This window comes from Aotus nancymaae, unplaced genomic scaffold (genome assembly GCF_030222135.1).
Source record: "Aotus nancymaae isolate 86718 unplaced genomic scaffold, 86718_ANA_hifiasm-v0.15.2.pri h1tg000049l, whole genome shotgun sequence".
Taxonomy (NCBI): domain Eukaryota; kingdom Metazoa; phylum Chordata; class Mammalia; order Primates; family Aotidae; genus Aotus; species Aotus nancymaae.
Genome location: NW_026988463.1, coordinates 4,297,755 through 4,321,571, shown reverse-complemented (window position 1 = coordinate 4,321,571; position 23,817 = coordinate 4,297,755). Strand labels below are relative to the sequence as shown.

General features: G+C 60.6%; 2 protein-coding genes across 2 annotated transcripts in view; one reads left to right on the top strand and one right to left on the bottom strand.

The window, feature by feature from the left end:
* CORO7 (coronin 7) overlaps positions 1 to 23,817 on the top strand; it is a 61,652-nt gene that overhangs the window by 21,384 nt on the left and 16,451 nt on the right. Inside the window, exons 7-9 of the mRNA XM_064362405.1 lie at positions 288 to 338; positions 6,374 to 6,460; positions 6,934 to 7,016. Coding sequence (XP_064218475.1) covers positions 288 to 338; positions 6,374 to 6,460; positions 6,934 to 7,016 — 221 coding nt within the window. The remainder of the gene's footprint in view (positions 1 to 287; positions 339 to 6,373; positions 6,461 to 6,933; positions 7,017 to 23,817) is intronic.
* On the bottom strand, positions 11,239 to 22,043 carry VASN (vasorin). Its single transcript, XM_012441815.3, has 2 exons — positions 21,988 to 22,043; positions 11,239 to 13,905 (listed from the first exon to the last, which is right to left on the bottom strand). Exon 2 carries the CDS (start codon positions 13,894 to 13,896, stop codon positions 11,875 to 11,877), a length of 2,022 nt encoding a protein of 673 aa, XP_012297238.1. The 5' UTR covers positions 13,897 to 13,905; positions 21,988 to 22,043; the 3' UTR covers positions 11,239 to 11,874.

The window sequence follows — 23,817 nt, the reverse complement described above, 5'->3', positions numbered from 1 at the left end:
AACACTCACTGAGCTTGCTTTTCTGGGGGACTGGGTGTGCTCGCCACTGGGCTGAGGAAGGATGCCCTGGTGTAATGCCAGCCCTGTGTACTGGAGATGGTCTGCTCAGAGCCGAGGTGTGGGGATAGGCTGACCCCAGGGACCCTCCAGCCCCTGGTGTGTGATGCCAGGCTTGTGTGCTAGGGATGGGGTGCTCAGGGCTGGGGATTGGGAGGTGGGGGATGGGCTGGCCCCCAGGAGCCCTCTGGCCCTAATTTCAAGTCGTTTCTTCCTCTCTGCTTTTCTAGGACAAGCAGCTGCGGATCTTTGACCCCAGAGCAAAACCGCAGGCCTCTCAGGTGAGTTGTATCGGCAGCTGGGGTGGGTTGAGGCCTCTGCTCAGACTGAGGACCCAGTGGTTCTAGCAGGTAGAGGCAGGGGCAGGCCTGGGCTTCCAGCAGACATGTTCCGCAGCACCAGGGGTCCCCGGGAGGTGGGCCGTCACTGCTGGGAGTTCTTCCTGGGAAGTGTTTTCTGGGTCCTGGGAGGGCCTGGCTTTGATCACAGGGTGGGCAGAGCTAAGCTGCCCCCAGGCTCTTGGTGGAGGCCATCCTGTGGTTTCAGGCAGTGATCTGAGATTCCCACTTCCTTCCCTCCTTTGAGACCTTCACCCTCGCACGGTCAGCAGAGACCAGCCGCAGAGGAGCCAAAAAGAAACAGCCCCTGCCCTCTGCAGGGAGACCCTGGGTGGGACCTGCCAAAGGTGCAAGGCCTGAGTGTGTTTTGGTTTGTGTCTGTGCACATAGTGTGCGTGGCCATTTCAGTTCTGAGTAGGGAAGCTGGGACCTAGTTCAGGCCTGGGCATTCAGTCTAGGGCGCTGTTCATTTACCCTACAGAGACCTTGTAGACAGGAGCAACTACCCCGGGACAGGGCCCTGTGCCTGGCTTCATGAACATTTCCTGTGCTAGGCAAGGCCCTATCCTGTGTTGGTTGCTCGGGGCTTCTCTTGCTGGGCTGGTTTAGTGCTTCGCTGAGCAACTGGCTGGGGAGCGGAGACCTGAGTAATACCAAGAGGGCAGGCACAGACAACCTGGTGGAAGACGGGCTCATCCCCAGAGTCCGCGTCCGGGGCGCTGGGAGATACAGGCCTGCGGTCATCTGGGCTGTGGGAGGCCATTAGAGAGTTTTAAGCAGGAAGTTTGATGAGTGGATTTACATTTCTAAAAAGAACTTTCTAGAAGCTGAGGAGGCTTCTTTCCTGAGGAAGGTAAAATTTAGGGTCCTTTCAGCTCAAGGGAGGAGCTCCTCAGCAAAGACCTAGGCCTATCACAGACACCCCCTCCCCATTTCTAGGACTTTTTCCCCACCCAGGGTCAAGGGTAAACCACCAGCCCAAACCACACTAGCGGTAGCCCAGAGCCCCAGAGCCCACTACACATGCACACTCAGGAGAGAAACCCAGTCACATCAAAGATTGCAGCTTTTTAGCACAAACGGTCCAGTCAGTTCCACTTCTGTCCAGCCGAGAGGACACCTGTTTAACCAGTGGAACTAGCGGGCACACTGGCTTTGGCCACACTCTGGTCATACTTGCTGGCGAGGCTGGTTGACTTCTTTGTCATGTGGGACCTGGGCCTGGTAGATGGTGGGCATCTGTGTCTCAAGGCAGTGTGGGTGTAGGCGGTCTCCTCACTTGGTAGTTTTCTTTGACCTCCGAGGGTTTGCCCAGAAAGCAAGACCCAGGCTCAGCTTGAAGGTGCCACGGAGGCTCCCCCGGCCTCCCTGCACTTTCTCAGGTTGCACTCTCCTCCCCAGAGCCTAGGGCACTGCCAGGGCACCTATGCTGCTATCTGACCTACCGGGCACAGCACTGAGCCAGCTTCCTGGGCCCACGCGATTCTTCCTCTTCTCCCCTCCTCTGCCCCCTCTCTTCAGCCTTCTTCCTCTCTCCTCTTTCAGCAGGGCTGGGGGTGGTGACTGACGCCGAGGTGGGGATAGAATGGCTGCTGTCCAAGGGGCTCCCAGTTCCTTGAAGAGAGAGGAGGGGATCTGGTTCTGGAGAGTAGGGCTTTGGGGCAAGGAGACCTGGGAAGAGCGTGGGTGGCTCCCACCCCTTCCAGCTGCTGGCTGGGGCCTGTGCTCGGGCCCTGGTGCGGGGGCAGCAGGCCTGGAATGCCGCTCTCCGTGTGGCCCTGCCCCCAACTTCCGCCCAGGGCATCTGGCCCACACCTGGCTTCTATTAGGAAAACCGCTGCTGGCAGCCAGGGCCGGTGTGAGCCGAGGGGCCGGGCCGGCTTGAGGGAAAGGCCTTCTGGGACCGCCTTCTCCAGCGATCCTCCTTCCTGACTAGTGGGCTGTGGCTGGGGGTCAGGGAACGGGGCCGCCTGCCCTCCATTCAACCTGTATCTTCTGTGGGTCCCACCCCACCTGAGCCCCGGTGCTGTCCCAGAGCCTGGAGTGGGCCAGGGAGTCCTTCTCCACTGCCTTGTTGGAGCCAGCCTCAGGCGTGAGCTTGCAGCAGGGGACCCTGGGGTGGCTCCTCTTGCTCATGCCCCTGCTTGATTCTTAGATTGCGCATGTGACCATTTGTTACATGCCAGGCACTTGGCACATTCGACTTCCTTGGATGTGTAGACCCCGAGTGTTGGATGGTTCTGTGGCTTCTCCAGGGTCCCACCTCAGGGTGGCAGAGGCAGACTCGCCCATCTGATTGCAGAACCCCCAAGCCCCCCACAACCTCTTCCCTGCACCACTGCCCTGGCTGGGGCTGGGTGAGCCTCTGGAGCCCAGGCTGTTCCAGGTGTGGCAGCTCCAAATGAGTGTCACGGCCTCAGGATCCTTCTCTGAGTAGAAAGGGGCCCTGGGTCAAGCCCTCTGAACACCCCGGTGCATCAGACAGGCCTGTGGGGGGTGGTGAGCCTCAGAGTAGGCAAGTGGGTGAGTGGAGGAATCTTACTATTGAAGCAGGTCCCCTCACCCCAGCAAGGAGCCAGGCTGCTCCTGGAGCCACCCTGCCCTGCACAGGAAACATTGCCATGGAGATGAAAGGGTGGGCATGCGCCTCCCCTCCTACACCCCCGGCTGCCACTGCCCTGCCACAGCTCCTCCTGTTCTCAGAGCCAGGTGATGGGGGCCCTCTTGGGGTTGCAGGGTAATAGGATGCCTGGGTTCCAGCTGCAGCCCCTGCTCTTGCTCCCTCCCCAGGAGAATGAGGAGCTGGGGAGAGGACTGTTCTCTGAGGCTCACTGAGGCCAGCACACGGGTCTCGCTCTGTAGCCCAGGCAGGAGCGCAGTGGCGCCGCCATGGCTCGCTGCAGCTTTAACCTCCTAGGCTCGAGCAATCCTCCTGCTTCAGCCTCCCTAGTAGCTGGGACTACAGGCACGTGCCACCACGCCAAGCTACTTTGTGGGTTTTTTGGGGGCGGGGGGAGTTATTTTTTTTTTTTGAGATGGAATTTCACTCTGTCTCCCAGGCTGTAGTGGAGTGGCGCAATCTCAGCTCCCTGCAACCTCTGCCTCCCAAGTTCAGGCAATTCTCATGCCTCAGCCTCCTGAGTAGCTAGGATTACAGGCACCTGCTACCACACCCAGCTAATTTTGTATTTTTATCAGAGACAGGGTCTTGCCATTGTTGGCCAGACTGCTTTCAAACTCCTGACCTCAAGTGATCCCACCTCTGCCTCCCAGAGTGCTGGGATTACAGGCGTGAGCCACCATGCCTGGCCTAGTTTTTGTTTTTTTAAGAGAGAAGTTCTCAGTTTGTGACCCAGGCTACTTGAACTCCTGTGCTCAAGCAGTCCTCGCGCCTCAGCCTTGCCAAGTGTTGGGATTACAGCAGGCATGATTACACCCAATCCACCTCCCATTTTTGATACTGGTGATCACGATGTTGATAAGAGGTTATAACGTAAGAGGTGGCCACTGACCCCCTTCCTCACCTAGGGGGCTTACTGTGGTCTCTGGGCAAACTGAGCTGGGTGTACCCACAATGTAGAGTGGCTGGGTACAGCCAAAGCTCTTGCCAGGAGCTCCGAAGGCTGGGTTGAACCCTCCAGGGAGCAGGAGCTGGCCCAGGGTGTTTGCTGGAAACCAGAGGTTGTCTGGGGCAGCTGTGATCCTGGGCGGCCCCTCCTCCCTTCCCTGCTGCCTCCTGTGCAAGCCTTACCACGCTGAGTCTCACGTCCCTCTTGTACAGGTGGAGGAGACAGTGGGGCCTGGGCCCCAGTGGGTGGGAGCCTCAGGTAGCCCACAGCTGTGGTGTTGGGCCAGTTTGCACCATGGCTTCCTCCCTCTGCACTTCTGGCTTCCCACATGTGAATTAGGAAGGTGGGACATACAGGCCAAGTATGTCCCATCCCTAGGCTTAGCCTGTGCCCCTAGGTGAAAAGCGCTCAGTGGCAGCCCTGGCTGGGGACCCTGCAGGCTTGGCCCAGCCTCTACCTCCCTCATCCACAGCTGCTGGCTGAGCGGGCCTCCCTGCTTCCAGTTCCCAGCTCTTTGCAGATTCCAGTTCCCGTACCTGGCTCACACCTGCCGACCCTCACAGCCTAGCAGGAATGCTACCTGACACTGCCTTCCCTCACTTACACCCTCACAGTATCCCACTATCATCCTGTGAGACATGCACACGTGACACTTGCCAGACACAATCCTGAGCACTCTACAAGCATTCCCTCTTAGTCCTTGCAGCCATCTTCAAAAGTAGGTCCTTCGGTACCATAGGGAAGGTTAAAAAAAAAGTAAGTTCTGTTACAGTGCTTTTTACAGACACGGAAACTGAGGCACAGAGCCAGTGAGGAACCCACTGTGGGAGGTAGCTGAGGTGGCTGGGCTGGGCCTCTCCAGGGTCCAACTCCAGAGCTTGCTCCCTTGACGCCATGCGGCTCCTCCACGGCACTTAACAGTCACAGGGAATGACACATAGATTTCTGTTTGGCCCACATCTGCCTTCCCAATGTGTTTATTCCACCGGCATAGGGACCTTTTCCATTTTGTTCCCCATGTTGCTTCTAACAGTGTAGCTCAAATAGCTGTGTGACAAGAGAACAGATGAGTGAGGGGCACTGCTTCCCCGCCCACCCCCTCACCAGCACCTGCCCTCTATCTGAGAACTGTGTTTCTTGAATGAATGAATGACTTGTGGACAAGCTGAGAGCCACCTGGTGGACTGTGCACACAGGGATATTTGCACACCAAACACCAGCGAGAGGGCAGGAGCCTGAATGACAGTGTGACCCTCTCCAGGGTGCTGGGGGCAGGGCTGGCCAATGGCCCAATCCTTGTCCTGACCCGATATCCCCTCTTACATAGAGAGAGGGTGGTGGGGCCTTGGTTCTCAGGCTACAGTCCCAACTTCCTGTGCCGGCTGAGGCCTAGTGGGAAGGGAACAGTGAGAAAAGCCCCTCTAAGGATGGGACCTGGAGCCGTTTCTGATGGTCTCCCACGCTGGGGTCAGCCACCACGGGCTGGGGAGGGGGCCCTGGGCCAGCTCCTCACAGGCTGCTTCCCTCCCTCATTCATTCCCAAGGAGATCGTGGGAAGCTCGAAGGAAGCTGGCCATGGTTTGGGGTGAGCTATTTTTGGTAACAGGGTCCTTCGTCTCAGGCTCCAGGGGCCAGGGTGACTGGGAGGAGCTGTTTGCATTTCCTCTGGCCCCTTTGGCTCCCCCTGCCAGGGCCCAGGAGGACAGGGTCCCACCTACCATGTGAGCTTCCCTCTCCTGGGGGCTGGGCGTGCGGTAGGGGGCCGCGAACCTTCTTCCTGGCAGCTCCAGCCCCTCGGGAGGGCAGGAGAGGCACTGTTTGGCACTCTCTGGATGTTGCCCAGAGGTGGGTCCCAGGCCCTGCCTCCTGCCTGGGGCCGCTGCAGTGATCCTTGAAATCCCCTGATTTACACGGTGCTTTGCCGCAGGCCCTGCCCTTCCACATGGCCACAGCCCTGGGAAGTGGGTGGCACAGCACTGCAAGCCCCTGACACAAGCAAGAAAAATGAGGCTTTGAGAGAGTGTGGCGTCCCCAGGGTCACACAGCTCATGGGCACGAGAAAGTGCCAGTGCCTTTAGCCCCCGGCACAGTGGGGAAGGAGTCTGGAGCTGGGGATCAAGGCAGCCCTCTCCTCAGGAGGAGGGACCCTGAGCCCTCGTCCGGAGGCCAGGTCAGCCTCTGGGTGCAGAGCTGCTCTCAGCTGGGGTGGAGGCGGGGTGGATTATCGGGGTGCTTAGGAGACTACCCTAGGTCCCAGTGGGGACATGGAGAAGGACCTGGACCTTCCCACCCTCTGTGAGGCGTTCAGACAGGTGGGCAGCAGAAGTTCCCCAGCTCAGGCCCACTCCAGCGGGCCCCACCCACCAGTAGCAGCCCTGGGGGCTCAGGTCCGCCCCTTGCCTCCTGCAGAGCACGGAGGCCCACGAGAACGGCAGGGACAGCCGGCTGGCATGGACGTGTACCCAGGAGCACCTCGTGTCCACTGGATTCAACCAGGTAGGGGGTTCCTCCTGGAGGAGCAGGGCACAGCCAGGTGGGGACACGTCCAGCCCTTCAGGCGGGGATGAAGCCACTGGGAGGCAGGGGACAGAGGGTCAGTTCCAGGCCTGTCCATATACGGCCTGGCTGTGCGGCTGGGTCTCAGAGCCTCAGGGGACTGACGGCTGCTGAAAACTGGCAGATTCCATTTGCAATAGCTCAGTCTGACCCCAGGAGCCATGGTGGCCCCACAGGAACTGAGTCCACGGAGGGTACCGCCCCTCATCCTTTGTCACCTAAGTGTTCTTAAAGGGGCAGAACATGAAAACCCAAACTCTCTTTCCCTGGGGTTACTCCCACTCCACTCCAAGTCCTGCTCTGCGGCAGGTGCCCCATGCCAGGCTGCACCCTCAGGCGCTAGGTTTCCTGGGAGCCCCTGGGTGGGGCTGAGGGATAGGCCCCTCTGAGCCCCTCTCTTGCCCCCCCTGCAGATGCATGAGCACGAAGTGAAGCTGTGGGACACGCGGCTTTTCTCCAGCGCCCTGGCTTCCCTCACCTTGGACACCTCGCCCGGGTAGGAGCTGAGGCGCACAGGTGGGCTGGGAGGCTGAGGACCCAGGGTGCTGCTGGTGAGGGCACCTGATCTGGCCTATCCGTGAGGCAGGCTGATCTCCAGGGTGTTCTGGGGTTCCTGAGCTAGGCTGCAATGCCTTGCAACAGACCCCTGGCCCCGTATCCCCAGAGATTTCAGATGTCAACAGAAGCAGGTGCTCAGGTGCCCCTCTGGTCCCTGGCAGCCGAGTGGGTTCTTGGTCACCAAAGGCGTCACAGCCGGGGCTTGACACCGGTATGCTTGGCATTCAGGGAGAGGGTGTGGTCTGGAAGTACGAGAATTCGCTTGATTTTTCTGTGAACGTTCTGGCAGGGCTGAGGCCCAAGGAGGCCCCAGGCTATGATAGGCGGGTGGACGTGGGCAACATGGGGCAGCCTGGCGGGTTGGAGGTGGAGGTAGGCCTCAGCTTATACAGCCCACTGAAGTTTATGCAGCTTACTCCACACCAGCCACATGGCTGTCCTGTTCTATCCTGAGGTCTGTCCCCAGGTGGGGCTGGTGCCCAGGCAGCCTCGGGGGCTCCAAGTGCACCTCATCCTTCCATCCGCCCCCAGAACTGTGTGGAGAGAGCTTTTGGCAGTGCCTGGCAGGGTCCTGGCCAGGTGGGGTCATCTCTGTGCAGAGATGGCCTTGGCCTACTGCAGCTAAGGAGCTAGAATGAGGCCCAGGGCGAGGATTTATGAGTGACCCGTCCATTCAGACCACCCATAACACAGCTGGGGAAACTGAGGATGGGGGTGGTTCAGAGACTTAGGCAGAGCTGTGGTGGAGAGGCAGGGACTCCATCCCCCTTCTGAAGCTTCAGCTGTGACTCATGAGGGCCTTGTTGTAACCTTCGAAGGCAGAGGGATCCGAGGACATAAGAGCCAGGAAAGGGCTGGTCCTTGGCAAACTTGTTCCTTCTTTCATTGCATAACTGAGGAAACTGAGTCACAGGCAACAGTGACCTATCCAGGCTCTGGTGGTAAGAAAGGCTGTGGGATCTTCCTGGGAGTCCCCAAAAGAGCTCCCACCTGAGTGCCAGTGAGAGTTCCTGCCAGGGGCTTCCCCAGGCTGACAGCCTCCCAGAGGAGGGGTGGCAGTCAGGGTGACAGTGACACCTTCTCCCATCCTCTTACACCCAGGGAGGGCCTGAGAAGCTGGCAAGGCCCATTTTACAGATGAGCCAAGGCTGAGCAAGATTCAGCACCTTCCCTGAAGCAACATGGAGGGTGAGCGGCAGAATCAGGGTTGCCCTCAGCCTCCTGCCTGCTCTGAGCACCAGGGATTCAGGGAGGAGTTGGTGGAACCCACCCTGCCTTGGAGGAGTCAGAGCCCCCTGGCCTTCAGATTCCACGTCTAGTATCTGGCCCCATGCCCCCACCCCGGGCCCAGAGCTGCCTGGCATCTTGTCTTCTAGACCTTTCTAGGTCAACCCTCCTTCCCTGGAGGGCCCCAAGCAGAGGCATTGGTGTGAAGGGACTGAACACCAGTCACTTCCACCCACCACTTCCTGCCTTCCAGGCTCTGTCCCCAGAGACAGGGTCCCCCCACTCCCTTGCAAGCATCTTCTGCCTGGCCCCAGTGTGGCCTCTGGAGGATGCCCAGACCCCACGGTGCCACTGGCCAAGGCTGATCCTGTAATTACCACAGTTAAGAATAGCCTTGAAGGACTGGAATTTCTCAAATCACTCCCAGATGGGTGGCGAGGCCAGGGTCCTCCTCCCTCTGCCCCCTAGCCCTGGCCTCTGCTCTGCCAGCCCCCACAAAGCTGGTGGATGCTAAGGATGTGTGCCAGCTCCTTGGCTGTTCTGAGAGGTGGCAGGTCCCCTGCACCCCCAGGTGTCCTGGAAGCCAGAGCCCCCCACTGATTCCCTGGTGTGCTAGGGCTGCTGAACGAGTCTGAGCTGAGCATGGAGACCCTGGGGTGTCAACTGTGGGCACAACTGATGGGGAGGTTGGCAACTGTATCCACTCCGCCACCCTTGAGTTCTGTTTTACAGATTTTCCTTCTTGGCTTGTGCAGAACAGTGTGTGCCCTTATGAGAGCTAGAGGAGGACTGGGGTCATGTACACACCCATCCCCTCCTCATCGTCACCCAGGGGCCTCCTCTGTGGTCCATCTATGCCCTCCCCTTGGCATTCATAGAGCACCTGAGGGGAAGCCACAGTGGAAGGAGCAGGGACTGGGAGCCAGGCCAGCCCTGCACACCAAGGTCCTGTCTCTGCTCAGGCAGCTGGTCCACGGAGGGCTGCCCAGCACTTTGTGTGCCTGGCCCCGTGCTTGGCACGGGGTGGAGGTGGGGGGATAACGAGAGGACCAGCAACCTGCACCAAAGGAACAGCTCATGCTTTGGTCTTGGAGACACAGCGATACACCTGTGTCGGGTGCCATGCTTCCGGGTGGCATTGAACGGGGCTGAGTGTGTGAATACCTGTGAAGGACTGGGTGAACTGTATCACTCTACTTACCCCCATAGAAGTAGGGTCTGCAGCTCACAGTGGCCCTAAGCCCCCCTGAGTGGTGGGCTGCCCTATCAGTGGCTAGGGAACAGGTATTGGGGTCCTGTCTCCACTTACCGTGAGCATGCTGTCTTCCCTCCCTGTGGCCACTCCTTTTCAATAGATGAGGTTACCGAGCATAAAACAAGAGCATGTGTCGCCCGCATGGCCCAGGGCCTGCTGCGGTCAGCACCCGGTGATGGGGCTTACACACCCTCGGGTCTGCCCCTAGTCCCTGGCCTAGAGTCAGGGGGCTCATCCTGGGTTGAGGCTGCATCTCAGCTTGGTCGCCCTCTGGCTGTGTTCTCCCCTTCTCCAAAGCCCTAATTTGATGGCACACTCCAGACACCGTTCCTCGGAAGGCTCCCTTTCTTTGGGTCTTGCCACTGCCCACCCCTCCCCACCGTCATCATCCCAGTCGGCCAGGTTTGCTTTGCAGTGAAAACATTTCTTCAGCAGCCACCGTGTTCAGCAGCAGCCTCAGGCCCACAAAGGCCTCTTTGATGAGGCAGCCACAGGCGGGGGGAGGCAGGCCTGGCCGCAGCCACTCCTGTAATGGGACCCAGGCCTACAGGAAATCCACCTGGACTGCCCCTGCTGCCTCAGGAAGAAGGGGCCCCACCCAGGCCCACTGCCACCACCCACTGCCCGCCATGACCCACAGCCCACCCCCTCCCTCCTCTTGCCAGAGCCCTCAGGAGCCGCTAATTGAATCCAGAGCCTCGCGTGGCTGGGCCTGACTCGGTGCTGAAATCAACACCCGCGCTGCGGGGCCTGCTCTCTGGGTCTGGCTGGGCTGACTCTGTCCCGCCAGGCGTGAGCCTGGGGGCTGGTGGCATGGGGCCTGCAGGAGGCTCACTCCAGCATGTTCAGGACGTCCCTGTAGCCCAGTGGGCCCCCTCCTCTCCTTCCCACTGAGGGTAACAGGAAAAGGTGCTGTGTGCCATCACTGTCCCCAAGCTCCCTGCACCTAGTCCAGGTCACAACCACACTCAGCATCCCTGCCCCCACCTCAGCATGCAGCCTTCCTGGAAAATGCTCCCATTTCCGGGGTTTCTGGAAAGCCTGGACACATCCCTAGTGCAAGGGCTGAGGGGGCATCCCAGGGCCACCAATCATGGCGTCATCTGCAAGCCAGCCTGGGCCGTTTGGTCCTGGTCCCAACCTGTCCATGGGGTCCCTGCCTTTGATGATTCACACTTCCCCTCCCGCCAAGACCCTCGCAACAGATGAGGGCAGGAGGCAAGGAGCAGGATTTCCTGCTGCACCCATGCTGGGCAGTGGGGTGGCAGGCGAGAGTTGGGGCCATGCAAATCATCTGGCTCTCCTAGGACCTTGTAGGGAAGGTCCTGGAGGCCATCTAGTCCCAGGACCATCCCCATGAGGCCTAGAATGGGAGTGCCCAGGGCACTGTCCCCAGAGGAAGGCAGGCAGTGAAATACCCCTCAGACCAACCCAGGAGAGCCTCACCTGGCCCCATGTCTGCCACGAGACTCTCCCAGTCCCACATGGGCCAGAGCTCCCACTGGCAGAAGATGGGGCCTGGGGAAGGTAAGGTTCCCTAACTAGTCCTTGTCCGATGCCAGAGGCAGCCCAGCTCCCACAACAAGCCCAGGGGGTGCTGACCGAGGGCCCTGGCTCCCACAGCGAGGGCCGTCCCTTCTCATATCCCTCCACCCAGCCCTTCTACCCTGGGACTGAGCCTAAGAAACACATCTTTTATTTTTTCTTACAAAAAGCCTTCATATCGTTGTTTGTTTTACAAAAACCAAAGTCCTTGTCTCTGAGTTTGAAAAACATCTTCCCAGAATAAATGGGAAAGGATCTCTTATAAATATATATATATATTTTTAAAAAAGCAAACCATGTTCCTAAAGCATCTTCCTTTCCAGTTTCTTCTGTTCCTTCGCTTCCTGGGGCCGAGGCTAGAGTCGCACAGCCCCATCACCCACCTGCTCTCCCTCTGTTCTTTCTGGGGGCTTCCTTCACTGGCCCCCAAGGTCTGCTTGGGGTAGGAGAGCCCAGCAGGGTCCAGGCCTATGTTACCAGCACATGGCAGGGCCCACCATGCCCAGGGATTGCACGTTGCAGAGGATGGGGCGGATGCCATTCTCATAGGCACTCGGCCCTGGGGATGTTAGGGCTCATCACTGGGCTGCAGCAACTCACAGATGAGGAGACCGAGGTACAGAGGGGGCAGGGCCCAGCTGTGGTCACACAGCCTGGCCTGCACATGTCCCCGCAGTTGGGACTGAGAACTTCGTGGTGTGGCAGCAGAAGGGGGCTGGCCATCTCAGTGGCTGAGAGCACAGCCCTGGCTGCCCTGTCTCTCCCTGGCTTAGATATAGGGCTTTGCGTGGAGGGGTGGCTGGAGGCTGGGCCCCGGAAAGCCCATGAGCGGCACCTCACACTCAGACCCGCCGGGCAGGGCCTCTCCACTGCCCTCTCTTGCCTTTGGGCCTGGCTCCAAAGGGGCCTTCACCCCCTCCAGTTCCAGGGGCCCAGCCCCCAGCCCTAGTTGCCCTTTGTCCTGAGCCGCCACTGCCATGGCCCGACCCCGACGCACACAGTAGGCTGCCCCCACCGCAGCCAGTGCGGCCAGGAGCACCGCGGCCAGGGCGGGTGCGATGAGGAGCGGCAGGTTGCCCTCGCGGGCCTGGGTGACTGGGGCGTGGTTGGAGTGGATGGCTGGGGGTGTTCGGGCCTCCCCACAGGCCTCCTCGCCCTCTGGCACCCGCCCAGCCCCCAAAGGCATGACACAGATGGAGTAGGTGGCGTTGGGCCGCAGCTGGGTGACCGTGTACTCAGTGAGTGAGGCGGGCAGCCGCAGTGTCACCAGCCGCTTGTCAGGGCCCGACAGGTTGCGATAGGTGAGGCGGAGGCTCCGGAGCTGCACGGAGCTGCCCTGGAGGTAGCGCTGCAGCCCCACACGCAGGGAGGTGGGGCTCACTGGCTCGATGCCCAGGGACAGGGGCTGCGGTGGCTTCGACGTGGTTGGTGTAGGACTGGGCCGCATTCCCTCCCCTGTCTGGCTCTCACAGTACAGGCCTGTGAAGCCCTCGGGGCACAGGCATGCCAGGTGGTGCCGTGCCCCTAGATGGCATGTGCCCCCATTGAGGCAGGTGGACGGTGGGCAGTCCTGGGGCTGGGGGACAGGCCCTACAGTTGGTGGGGCACTGGAGGGTATGCTGGGGGCTTCAGTGGCCGGCTCTGTGGCACTAAGCCAGGTAGGAGCCAAACTAGAAGACAAGGGTGTGGGATCCCGTACTACGGGCTTCGTGGTGGGCATTGTGGCTGTGGTGGTTGTGGCCGGGCAGCCGAAGTCAGCGTAGTCAAGCTCCAGGAGCAGCCGGCCAGCATTCTTGGGCGGGAAGTGACAGCGCGTCTCCTCGGGACTGGCCAGTGTGACGTGGCTCTCACGCACCCAGGGGCCAAACCAGCTCAGGGGACACACGCAGTTGAAGGGGTTGCGGGCAGCTGCCAGTAGCCGCAGGCGGGGGAAGAGGCCAGAGAGGTCGCTAGGCAGGGCCTGCAGACTCAGGTTGCTCAGGTCCAGCTCCTGCAAAGCAGCGAGGGCAGCCAGGTCCTCGGGGCGCAGCTGGGCGATGCGGGTGTTGCCAGCTAGCCGCAGGCGCGTCAGGCCTCGCAGGCCTCGGATCACAGGTGGCACGCGCTCCAGCTGGTTGTCGGACACATCCAGGTCATGGAGGTTGCGCAAGCGGCTGAAGAGCCCCTCGTCCAGCTGCTGCAGCCCCAAGCCAGCCAGCCGCAGCGCCTCCACGTTGGCCGTGTCCAGGATGCTGGGCTCCAGGGCCAGGAGGCTATTGTGGCTGAGGTCCAGCAGCAGCAGGCGGGGCAGGCGCAGCGGGGGCAGTGCCCGCAGCTCATTGTCCTGCAGCTTGAGCTCCAGGAGGCGGTCAAGCGTGTCGAAGGCGCCAGGCTGGATGTGGTGGATGCGGTTCTTGCCCAGGTAGAGACGCTCAAGGCGCCGCAGGCCACGGAAGGTCTCATTGGTGATTTCATGCAGCTTGTTGGCTGTCAGGTCCAGGTTGCTGAGGTTAGTGAGTGGCTGGAAGACCCCGCTGGGCAGGCTGGCAATCTGGTTCTGTGATAGGTCCAGGAGCTGCAGGCCCGGCAGGCTGGCAAAGCTGCCTGTGTCGAGCGTGGTGATGCCGTTCTCAAAGATGTACAGGCCCACTGTGTCAGGTGGCACATCTTGGGGCACCATGGTCCCTTGGCGGGCAGTACAGAAGACTGTCTGTGGCTGGCTGCACTGGCATCCAGATGGGCAGCCCCGCACCCCAGGCGCCAGGGCCAGGAGCAGGAGCAGTGGCCGCAGCAGAGGGATCCTGGAGCACATCTTCTGTCCCTGGGAGCAGAGAGGAGGCAGACAGGAGACTGAGTCAGGGGCCTAGAGGGCAGCCATGCCAGGAAGAACCAGAGGGAATTATTCACTGCTCCTTCCCCCAAATGCAAAAGAACCCAACATTTATGAGTCAGGTCACCAGTGCCCCTGACCCGGGTCCTGTCCCAGCTCTGACACTCCCTCCTGTGTGACCTTGTTCTATCCAATGAACACAGAGGTCAGCATTTGGCCTGACATCCACTGAACGTGGAGTGACCATGCACTGCTTCCTCCTGAACCCTAGGTGCTCCCGCCTCTGCCTAGGTTAGGTCCCCGAATCCCCTGCCTCAGAGGTGGACAGGGAAGGAGAGAATTGTGGGACTTGGAGTGGCAGCTCCTCCCTACAGGGTCTGGAAGGAAGGGGGCAGGCAGGCAACTGGGTGGGTATGTAAGCAGAGAAGCTGGCTGCCCCGGCCACCGGCCCCTGCTGCCATGCTCCATGTCCTTCCCTCCTTGGAGGAGGGACTGCAGCGGGAAGACTTCACATGGAAACTATGGGATCCGTGTTTTTCCACTTGGGCAGTCAGACCTGCTTAGGCTGGGGGCTGCGGGCTGCCAGGAAGTGGCCGGTGGGAGGTTCCTGGAGGAGGGACAGAGGCCACAGGCATTGGCAGGTGTCCCCTGTGAGGGAGGGAGGCGGGGAGCTGAGGCTGGTGACAGAGCTATAGTTGGGGGGCTGCAGGGCTTAGGTGGGGACACTGGCTGCATGGCAGCCCCAGGGGCAGTGCCAGGCCTAGGAAAGCTCCGCAGTCATTCATCTACTGTTTCTCGGGGTCTACCCTGAGCTAGGCACCAAGAAAGATGCGCAGCAGCCATCCCCATGGCAGTAATGGTGCAAGTCCTTCCCACTAAGTGTTTACTGTCACCTCAGGCAGCCCCCCAGCAGCCAGTCAGGGCAGACAGAAGAAAGCAGGGCTCATGGAGATGCATGGACTTGCTGTCATTGCAGTGCCAGCAAGTGCGAGCCAGAGCCCAGGTCTGCAGCAGCCGCCTGTGACGGGTGCATGCCCTCCAGATGCCCTGGGGGCGGGGACTCCCACCAGCCACTCCATGCTCCAGATCTTAGCTGCACTGCCCGAGTCAGGCAGGTCTGTGGCTGGCCCCCATCACCCAGACTCCTGGGGGGAACACTGGGGCCATCCCCAGGAGCAGCCCTCCCCGCTTTGGCACCCCTAGAAGTCCCTGAACCTCATACGGAGTGCCAGCCTGTCCCTGGGAAGCCTCCTGCCCAGTGGCGCCTGCAGCTCACACAAGGGCCTTTTGTGTGGGAGCCTGGGCTTCCCCTTCCCCCAGGCCAGCCACGCAGGTAGTCCAGGTAACATGACCCCCACCCAGCCTGCAGTCCACCCCACTGCCCCAGGCTGGGGGGACCCGTCCATGGGGCTCCCTGTCCCCGAGATACTCGGGCTCCTGGAATGTGAGAAGGTGGAGGAGCAGGTGGTCCCAGGACAGATGAGACAAGTGACTGATAAGGTGGCCGCTGGGGTGTGTGGCAAGCTCGAGGTGGAGGAAGGAGGCCTTTTCCCCCGAGTTGGGCCCACACAGGCTCTGCCTACCTGTAGTATCCCCCTGCCAGGGTCATCTTCCCGGGAGCCACCGACCCTGAGACCCTAGCCAGCTAGCGATAACAGGCGCCCTTCAGAGGCCAGCAGGGTAAGCGTACCTGACCTAGCGGTGTGCCCCCTGGCTGTCGCATGCCCCCTTACCTCCCTGAGGCAAGACCTGGCCTGCCTTTGCCATAGGTGTCTCCAAGCCTGCTTAACTCAGCCCTACTGAGTGAACAGCCCAGGAGGGCCAGGCACTGAGCACTGGAAGAAGTGAGCATACTGAACCCCAAGCACACGTCCCTGAACCGGCCAGCACCACCCCAGGAGGGCTCCTGTCTGATGACCTAAGGTCCTGGGGCCACACCCCCAGCCTTCCCCTCCCCTATGGGACCCGCTCCACCCTCACTGACTCAGAGGATGGCGGGTGCAACCTGGCCTCCAGATGTGGGCTGAATGACCCCCACCCACCCCATGTCTATGTGGGGGGTGAGGCCACCTCTGCCTGAATCAGCCCTCCCAGTGGGGCCAGGCCAGGGTCGGGAAGGGAGCACCCAGGCTCCAGGGTGGGAGGGAACCCTACACGTGGCTAGCTTGGCCACCACCGTGGGCTCAGCTCCCCTTGGGCCTCATATAAGGTCACAGTAAAGAGCTCTCACTCCAGGCAGGCAGCCCTAGGCTCAGAGGTGTCCAAGCTGCGAGGCCGCAGACAGCTTCTTTGCTCTCACGCCTGTTTTTTCATCTGAGTATCTGGGACACTTCAGGGCTGCAGTGGGGGATGCATGTGGCAGCCTCCGTCGCTCAAGGCTCGGTGTGCAGGCCGGCTCTTGGGGGCACGTGCTCTTCACCCCGCACTGGGGAGGGGAACCAGCCATAGCTCTGGTCTCCATAATCTGTTGGGTCTTTAATCAGCAAGGTCGTGAAGTGGGAGGGGACCCTGTGGGTCCATCCAGCCACAGGCTGGCTTTCCTGCCCACTGGTATTGAGCTGTGGAATGTGTGTCCCTGTCAGCAGGACAGGGGGCTGGGTCAGGACTGCGGGTTGGGGTCCTGGGCTGACCACCCAGCAGGCAGCAGCCAACCTGCTTGCCAGCCCTATAAAATGTGGGGTAAACTCTTGCCTGAGCCCCAATTCTACCCCCACAGCAAAGGGAGGAGGGAGGAGGCAGCACTGGAGCTTTGGAAAACCCCAGAGTGTGTAAGCTACAGGCTGGCAGCTCTGAGGGCGCTGCCAGCGGCTCTTGGCACTGAGAACCCATCAGCTAGCTCCGGGAGGAACCCAGCAGGGGAAGGCTGACCATGGAGGGGACGGTGGCAGGGGACAGAGGCCAGAGTTCCTTTCTCAACTGTGGGCCTCAGTTTCTCACGTCTGGAGTTGCTGCAAGCAGCCCTGCCCCCACGCCCTCTGGAGATGTAGTTTTCTGTTCTGTTTGTTTTCAAATGGGGAAGTTCTTTTAATAAGATCTGGGAGCCGTCCAGCCCGCTTGGGGTCTGGGTGTGTGCTTGGTGTGTGCCTGGGGCTGGGGGATGTCTACAAGTCATGCTGCGGTTGCCACCGCCTACCCACCCTCCCACCCAGTGATCCCAGGACCTGGGCTTTGATATTTGATCCACTGGTCGAGGCAGGGAGGTGAGACCTTTTCCTCTGCCAAGGGTGCAGGGGGTGTTGTGGAGGCAGCCCTGGGATTTAGGGGTGTTGGGTATGGGAAGACAACATCGAGGGTCTGGGGTCTCCTTCCTCCACCCAAGTCCTCAGCCTTGTCCAGTGCTGCTAAGTGGTGGTAAACATTCGCTGCAGAGGGTGGTACTTATAAATGCAGAACCCTGCCTGCCCCCTCCACACACCCCCACCCCCCGGCACTGGGCTCGAGTGCTACTGAAGGAGGGGGCTTTGAGCCAGCTTTATACGAATCGGAGGCCCAGGGTCAAGGCCCCCACACGGAGGCTGCCCTCCACCCTGGGGACTGGGGAGAGGGATAGTGGGTATCTCCAGTTCTGGAAAGGGGTACATGGGGGGTGAGCTGTCCTTTGGCGGCCCCCTTCAGCACAGGACTTCAGGGAGGAGCCTTATGAGTAAGGAGGATGAGGCACTCGTCATCTCAACTCTCAGGGGCACGCCCACCCACCCCGGGGGTGCAACACACATATGCCCAGGGTCAGGCAGGATGGGCAAGGGGGTGGCATGGCTGGGGTGGGACTCAGGCATCTGGTGACCACATCAGCCCTGGCGACCACCTCTCACTGATCCTGGGGCAGGGAGTGTGCCTGCTGAGTAGAGTACAGGCTTGGACAGACAGATTGTCTGAGGCCAGCATGCCCCCGTCCTGTGCCAGATGCTTCAGAGTGGGTGCAGGACAGGCGCTGTGGGTCTGACCCTGCGGCTCAGGGCCCCCAATCCCTGTGCTGGCCCGCTGAGACTCTGTGCGGCTGGCCAGGCCTGGCAGCAGCCCAGCCCCAGGAGTCTGCCAACCCCTTCAGGCAGGCGGGACTGTGCCGGCGGCCAGGACAGCTGGCTCCAGTTTCGCTGACGTGTCCGAGGAGGCTCAGGGCCCGGCTGGGTCCGCCCCGTCTCCCCTTACTTGGGACACAGCAGTCCCAGGGGCAGGGCAGAGAGGTCAGGGGTCTCTGTCCTGGGCTCTCACAGAAGGGGCAGAGAGGGCTGGGCCTCAGGTTCCTCAGGGGCTGTACCAGGTGGGCCCTCCCTCTAGGGGAGGTTAAGTGATTAAGCCAGGGACCCCACTGGTGTCAGTCTTTTTCTTACTCCATCTACTACCCCAAGCCAGCGCTCTTCATTCCCCAGATAATGCCACAGACAGTAGCTCAATCGGCATTCATATGCTTTGTGACCTCACCCAAGCACTCTCCTCTCTCTGGGCTTCCATCTCCCACCTGTGATGCCAGGGCTTTGCCCCCTGGGCTACACGTCAGAATCACCCAGGAAGCTTTCAGAAAAATACCCATGCTGGGGCCCCACCTCCAGGCCAATTAAACAAGAATTTCTAGGGGTAAGGCCCAGGCAGAGCTGTATTTTGGAGAAGCTCCTTGAGTGAGTCCTCCGCACAGCCAGGGTTCAGAACACCAAGGCAGAGGGTTGCAAAGGGGATAGTCAGGATGTCAGCTCGTCTTCCTGTGCAGGGAGGGGGCTCTGGATCCCAGAGCAGGCGTGGACCAGCTGGCAGGGCTAGGAGAGGAGCAGGCACGGGGCCTTCCTCCACCCAGGAGGTTGGCCCAGCCCCAAGTGGGTGCCTTCAGTGGCACGGTGGGTGACTTGGCAGCTACCAGACCTGTTAGCCCAGGGCAGGGAGACCAGTGACTAAGGCCAGGCCCCAGCTCAAGTGAGCCCCTGGGGCGGTGGGACGTGCCATCTCAGTCACAAGAGGTGCAACCTGTCAGGGAGGACACCTGTGGCCCCGGGAGCTGTGTGGTGGCTGCAGCCCAACTAGAAATGGGCCAGTCCAGATGCCCCTGTTGGCACACAGCAGGTGTGATGCCACCAGGGCTGGGCCCTCACACGGGGCACCCTCACTGCCTTGTCTCCACCCAGGGCCAAGCACCCATCTAGTAAGGCCCTAACCTGCAATTAACCCCAAACTTGCCACAAGAACACCTTAGTCACCAAAGGAAGGCCACCAGCCCTAAGCACCCTGGGCCAAGGGATTCTGTGAAGGAAGTGGCCCTAGAAGGGGTCTTGCCCTCCTGAAGCTCCCCATGCCGAATCCCTACAGTCACCCAGGATTCTTGGCCACCCCATGGCAGAAATGGTGCCCCTGGGGTCTGTGAACTGATCAATGGGCAGGCAGGATGGATTCAGGGAGGCAGAACAGGACCTGGCCACTGAGCCACAACCCTGCCCCCGCACTGCTCTCAATGCCCAGCAGGGCTCGGGGCCCAGGGCCAGCAGGGGCCCCAGCGGCTGCCCCAGCCCCTTCCTGGTGCAGGCCTGCTCCCTCCTCCCTCCTTAATTAAATCTCTCAGGCAGCCCCTGAGGAATGTCAGAGCCTTATTACATTCCCCATGAGGAGTCCGGTGGGGGCCGTCTCTAACCTTGGAGAATTGGCCCTTCGCTTGCCCCCACCCCGCCTAAAACCGAGGTGGTTCGAGGGAGCCTCTCCAGCCTCCTCACACCCAGGGAGGCTGGAATGAGGAAAAGCGGGGGAGGCCAGCAGCCCAGTGAGGAGGGAAAGCAATCCGGCTGACTCTGGAATCTGGAATGTGGAAACCGATAAAAGGAAGGAGGCTGAGGCCCTGCCCCTCCTGGTGCAAGCAGGCTCCCCAAACACCCCCGCCTGCCCCCAAACACACAGCCCTGCTCCAGTCACGCGCATGCAGACACGCCCACGACAGACACACACCCACTGGGCTGTGCTCCTGCTGACACACACAGACATACACACACACACACACACACACACACACGTGCACCCTCCCCCTTCTCCAAGAACTCACGCAAATTCCACAGCAGTGAGGGGAGCTGGTTTTCTTGGCAGCACAGAGCCTTGGGCTCCCCAGCCAGGGAGGGGACTCTAAGGGCAGCTGATGGGGGGTCCAGAAGAGGTCACTAACAGAGTTAGGTGGCCTTGCTGCACTCCCGTGAGCTCAGGGCTGGTGAGGGATGGCTCTGTGGGCAGCCTCCCCTCTGCACACCTCTGCTCTGCCAGAAGGACTGGCTGGCTGGCCTGCTGAGGTGAGAGCTCCCTCCTGGGCTCAGCAGGGCCTTGCTTTCTTGTTCCCAGAGGCTGCCAAGTACAGTGCCAGGACCCACTTATAAGCCCGTGCACTTATAAGCCGACTTAATTCTATTTACTTGGGAATTGTCCCAGCTTCCCTAGGGGTATCCATGGGGGTGACAGTAATGGGAGGTGGAAGCAGCGGACCCATCTCCTGCCCGGGGCATCTCCCTGGACCCTGGGCTGCCTGCCAGAGGGGCATTCCTGGGGAAAGCACAGGTCTGGGCAGTGTCTGAGAAGCTCCTTATGCTGAACCCTCTTCTCCCATTCCCAGAATGTGCAGAGAGAGGTGCCATCTGAACAAATGCCCTGAGACCGCAGCCCCTGGCCCCACCCCCATCTGACCCTCCGGACCCACAGGTATCAGGGCAGCTATTCCAATGTGCAGGAAACCGGGAGGTGGGGACAGGCAGTGCCCGGCCCCCAGGCTGGCACGCGTGTGCACATCCTCCCTCCCCAGGCCCAGGGGAGGCTAGATAATGGTCTGGAGGGGATCCAGCTGGGCTGCTCATCACCAGAGCCTCTTCCTGCCTCTGACACTCTGTTTACAGAAGCTCCAGGCCAGCTCCCCTGGGAGAAGAGAGTAAACTCAGGGGACTGCTCCCCATCCCCCACCTGCTTGCCCCAGCTCTGTTGGGTTTTGTCAATAGCTGGGCCCATCCTGGACGTTGATGCCCACAGGGCTGACTCTAATGGACCCTGCTTGGAAAGCCCCAGCCCAGCCACTCCTCTATGCCCTCAACACCCAGAGTACAGTCTAGTGTGAAGAGACCTTGGAGATTTTATCCAGTCCCCAGCCCTGGAGGCTCTCACCCTGGGGAAGGGGGCTCTAGGTCCTGGTGCCTCTCTCCAGAGCCTCATTTGCCCTTGGTGCAAAAGGCAGGTAGGGGGACACCTAGACCCTCAGGACCTCTTGCTTTCACCATGCACACTCCACCCCTGGGCCACAGCAGGAGAGGCGGTCAGTGACCCTGGTGTGGTAATCGTTAACGAATGGGGGAAAGGCAGAATGGTTGGCACCAATCGGCTGGCCTGCCAGTGACCACAGGGGACCTCGGCAGTCCTCGGGCCCCAGCAATGCCAGCCCATGGACACAAAGGACTAGGCTGGCTCCAGGCCACTGGGTTTGCAGCCTAAGCAAGGCCCCTTCCCTGGCAGAGGCAGAGACCTGGCATCCTGATACCCAGAGCACTAAGAGCCCTGGCCAGTCCAGATCTATCCCCGACCTGGAGGGATGGGCATCAGACACCCACCGGCCACTCCCCAGCCCTCCCTAGGGCTGCATATCTGTGGCCCCCAGCTGTGTGATTTGAATGACAAGGGTCCAGAGGACCCCCAGGCAGCCCTTCTGCACAGGAGCACCTACTGCCGGACCCCAGGAGGGAAAAGTAACCCAAGTCTACTTGGCTTGACTCTCCCCCTCAAATGGGTTTGATTCATAAAACTGGTCATGCCGGAGGGCCCAGCCGTGGGAGGAGGAAGCAAGGGAGGGGGTGTTTATTTTGTCTGCTCGCAGCCTCGAGGGCTCAACGCACACTCAGGCGCGCACCCTGGCCGGCTGTGGGGCTGTCGGCACCCCAGGACTGCGAGGGAGGGAATGCACAGGGCCTGCCCGCCAGGCGGCCCAGGTGATCGTGCGGCGACCGTGTCGTGCTCCCGCCCAAGAGTGCGTGTGTGCGCGCGGCGGTGGTCCACGCGCGTGAATCGCGCGTGTGCACAGCCTGGCCGTGGCGCCCCTGTCCCCGCCCGCAGCCCCCCAGCCCCGCAGAAACTCACCGGGAGGCGGCGGCAGCGGCGCAGGGAGAGCAGGCCGCGGCCTCAGTCCTTCCCGGCCGGCCGGCCTGAGGGAGGAATTCCTGGGTCCTGAGACAGCCACGTCCGTGTCTGTATTCACCCGCCCCGGGCTCGGGCTCGGGCTCCGGAGTCCGCTCGCGGGAGGCAGGTCGCGCCTTAAGAGCCCCGGGGGGGGCGGGCCCGCCGCGGCAGGGGGCGGGGCCTCTCCCCATTGGCCGGGGCGGGGCTGCCTGGAGACACGCCCCTTCCCCGCCGAGGGGCTCCTGGGCTGGGATGGCCTGGTCCTCACCCTGCGGCCCTTCCGACCTTGCCGGACAAACCTTGCCTGTCATGGGTTTGCTGGATGACAATGGGCAGGTTCCTGATTTTTGTGTAAAAAGCAAGAGACTATTGAGGAATCCTAAGAGTTACAGCCCAGATGCCTATGAGGCACCAAGCAGGTGACATAAATGCTAGAAGTCCACCCCAGAGCCTGGGTGGCCCTAGACAAATGGGGTGGCGGGAGTGGGGCTGATAAGGGCTCAGTCCTCGTGACCATCCCAGTCCTGCTAGAGCTTTGGATTTTTGAAGAGAAACCGGAAATCCAGATTTTTAGGTGAAATCTCTCAATGTGTTATTGTTGGTAGCTAATCCCAATTTGAAAAAATTCCTGGCAACCCACAGAAAGCCCTTTCAAGAGCCTCCTAAGTACAGACTCCAATGCCAAATCCAAGTTCAGGGTCCTCTTAGCCGTGACAGCCTTCAGAGCTGTGAGCACCCCTGGATTCTCTTCCCACCATATTATGAGGTGAAGGGGCTGAGTCAGGGAGGGCAGTGGTGGTCTGCCCACAGCCCCAAAGTTACTGGCAGCTTCAAGGCATAGAGGCAGTCACTGTTGGTGAATGAGACCTGGGCTGCAGTTGACAGTGGCCCTTGATTGGGCAGGAGGGGGCGGGTGCCAGGGGCTGGACTAGTCCAGAAAAATCCCCTGCCTTGGAGGATTCCAGGAAAACACTCTACCCTCCTCCCCCTCCGCGTTTGTGGTCAGTTATGCCTCAGAGCCTTTGGGGGCCCAGCTCAGCTCCTGACTTCCGGAGAGCCCTTGTACACCCACACCCTCTCCAGCCCGGCCTGTAGCCAAGGCCCTTGGCTGGGCTAGCTCTAGTCTTTAGGGGGCCTGAAGACTTATCCCCAGGAAGCTCGGCCACACCAGCTAGAGGGTTTGGTAGTTTCTGGAGAACTCAGTTATCTCCAGAAAGCAGGATGGCCTCTGTCTAGCTGTCAAGGACTAAGCAGGGTCTGGCTGGGACAGTCACCTTCTAGACCTCCCCTCCACAGGACCCTCTCCCCACAGGGCCCATTTCCAGGGCTGGCAAGGCTCCACACCCCACACGTTTCTCAGTCTACATGGGTTAGGGCATGGCTTGCAGACCTCTGCTCGTGGGTTAGGGCTGGCACTTGGATGCATTTAGTACAGCCTTTCTGGAAGTTTTTACAACTTTGAAGACCCTGCCAACATTGAAAAATCAGGTGGTTTCACATTAAAATGGGGCTTCCCAGCTTGCATTGAACAGGAACTCTCAGCTGGGACTGAGTGGCAGCTGCTGCCTCTGCCAAGGCGTGGACTCAACGGATCACCCCAGTCCCCACCATTCCCTGCTGCCTCCCACCAAGCTGTCCACTCACTTGAGCTTCCTGCCTGGACTCAGAACCATCTCAGCTTCCAATCAGTGCAGTGCGGCCTCTTGTGAGACTTGCCCTGCCTCTTCCCTTTGCTCTGTGTCCTCAGAAGCCCTCAGAAGCATCCACGGTTGCCCAGGGTGAGGGACAAAG

Excerpts from the sequence above, each read along its gene's own strand:
- VASN (XM_012441815.3), bottom strand. The coding sequence starts at position 13,896 with ATGTGCTCCAGGATCCCTCTGCTGCGGCCACTGCTCCTGCTCCTGGCC.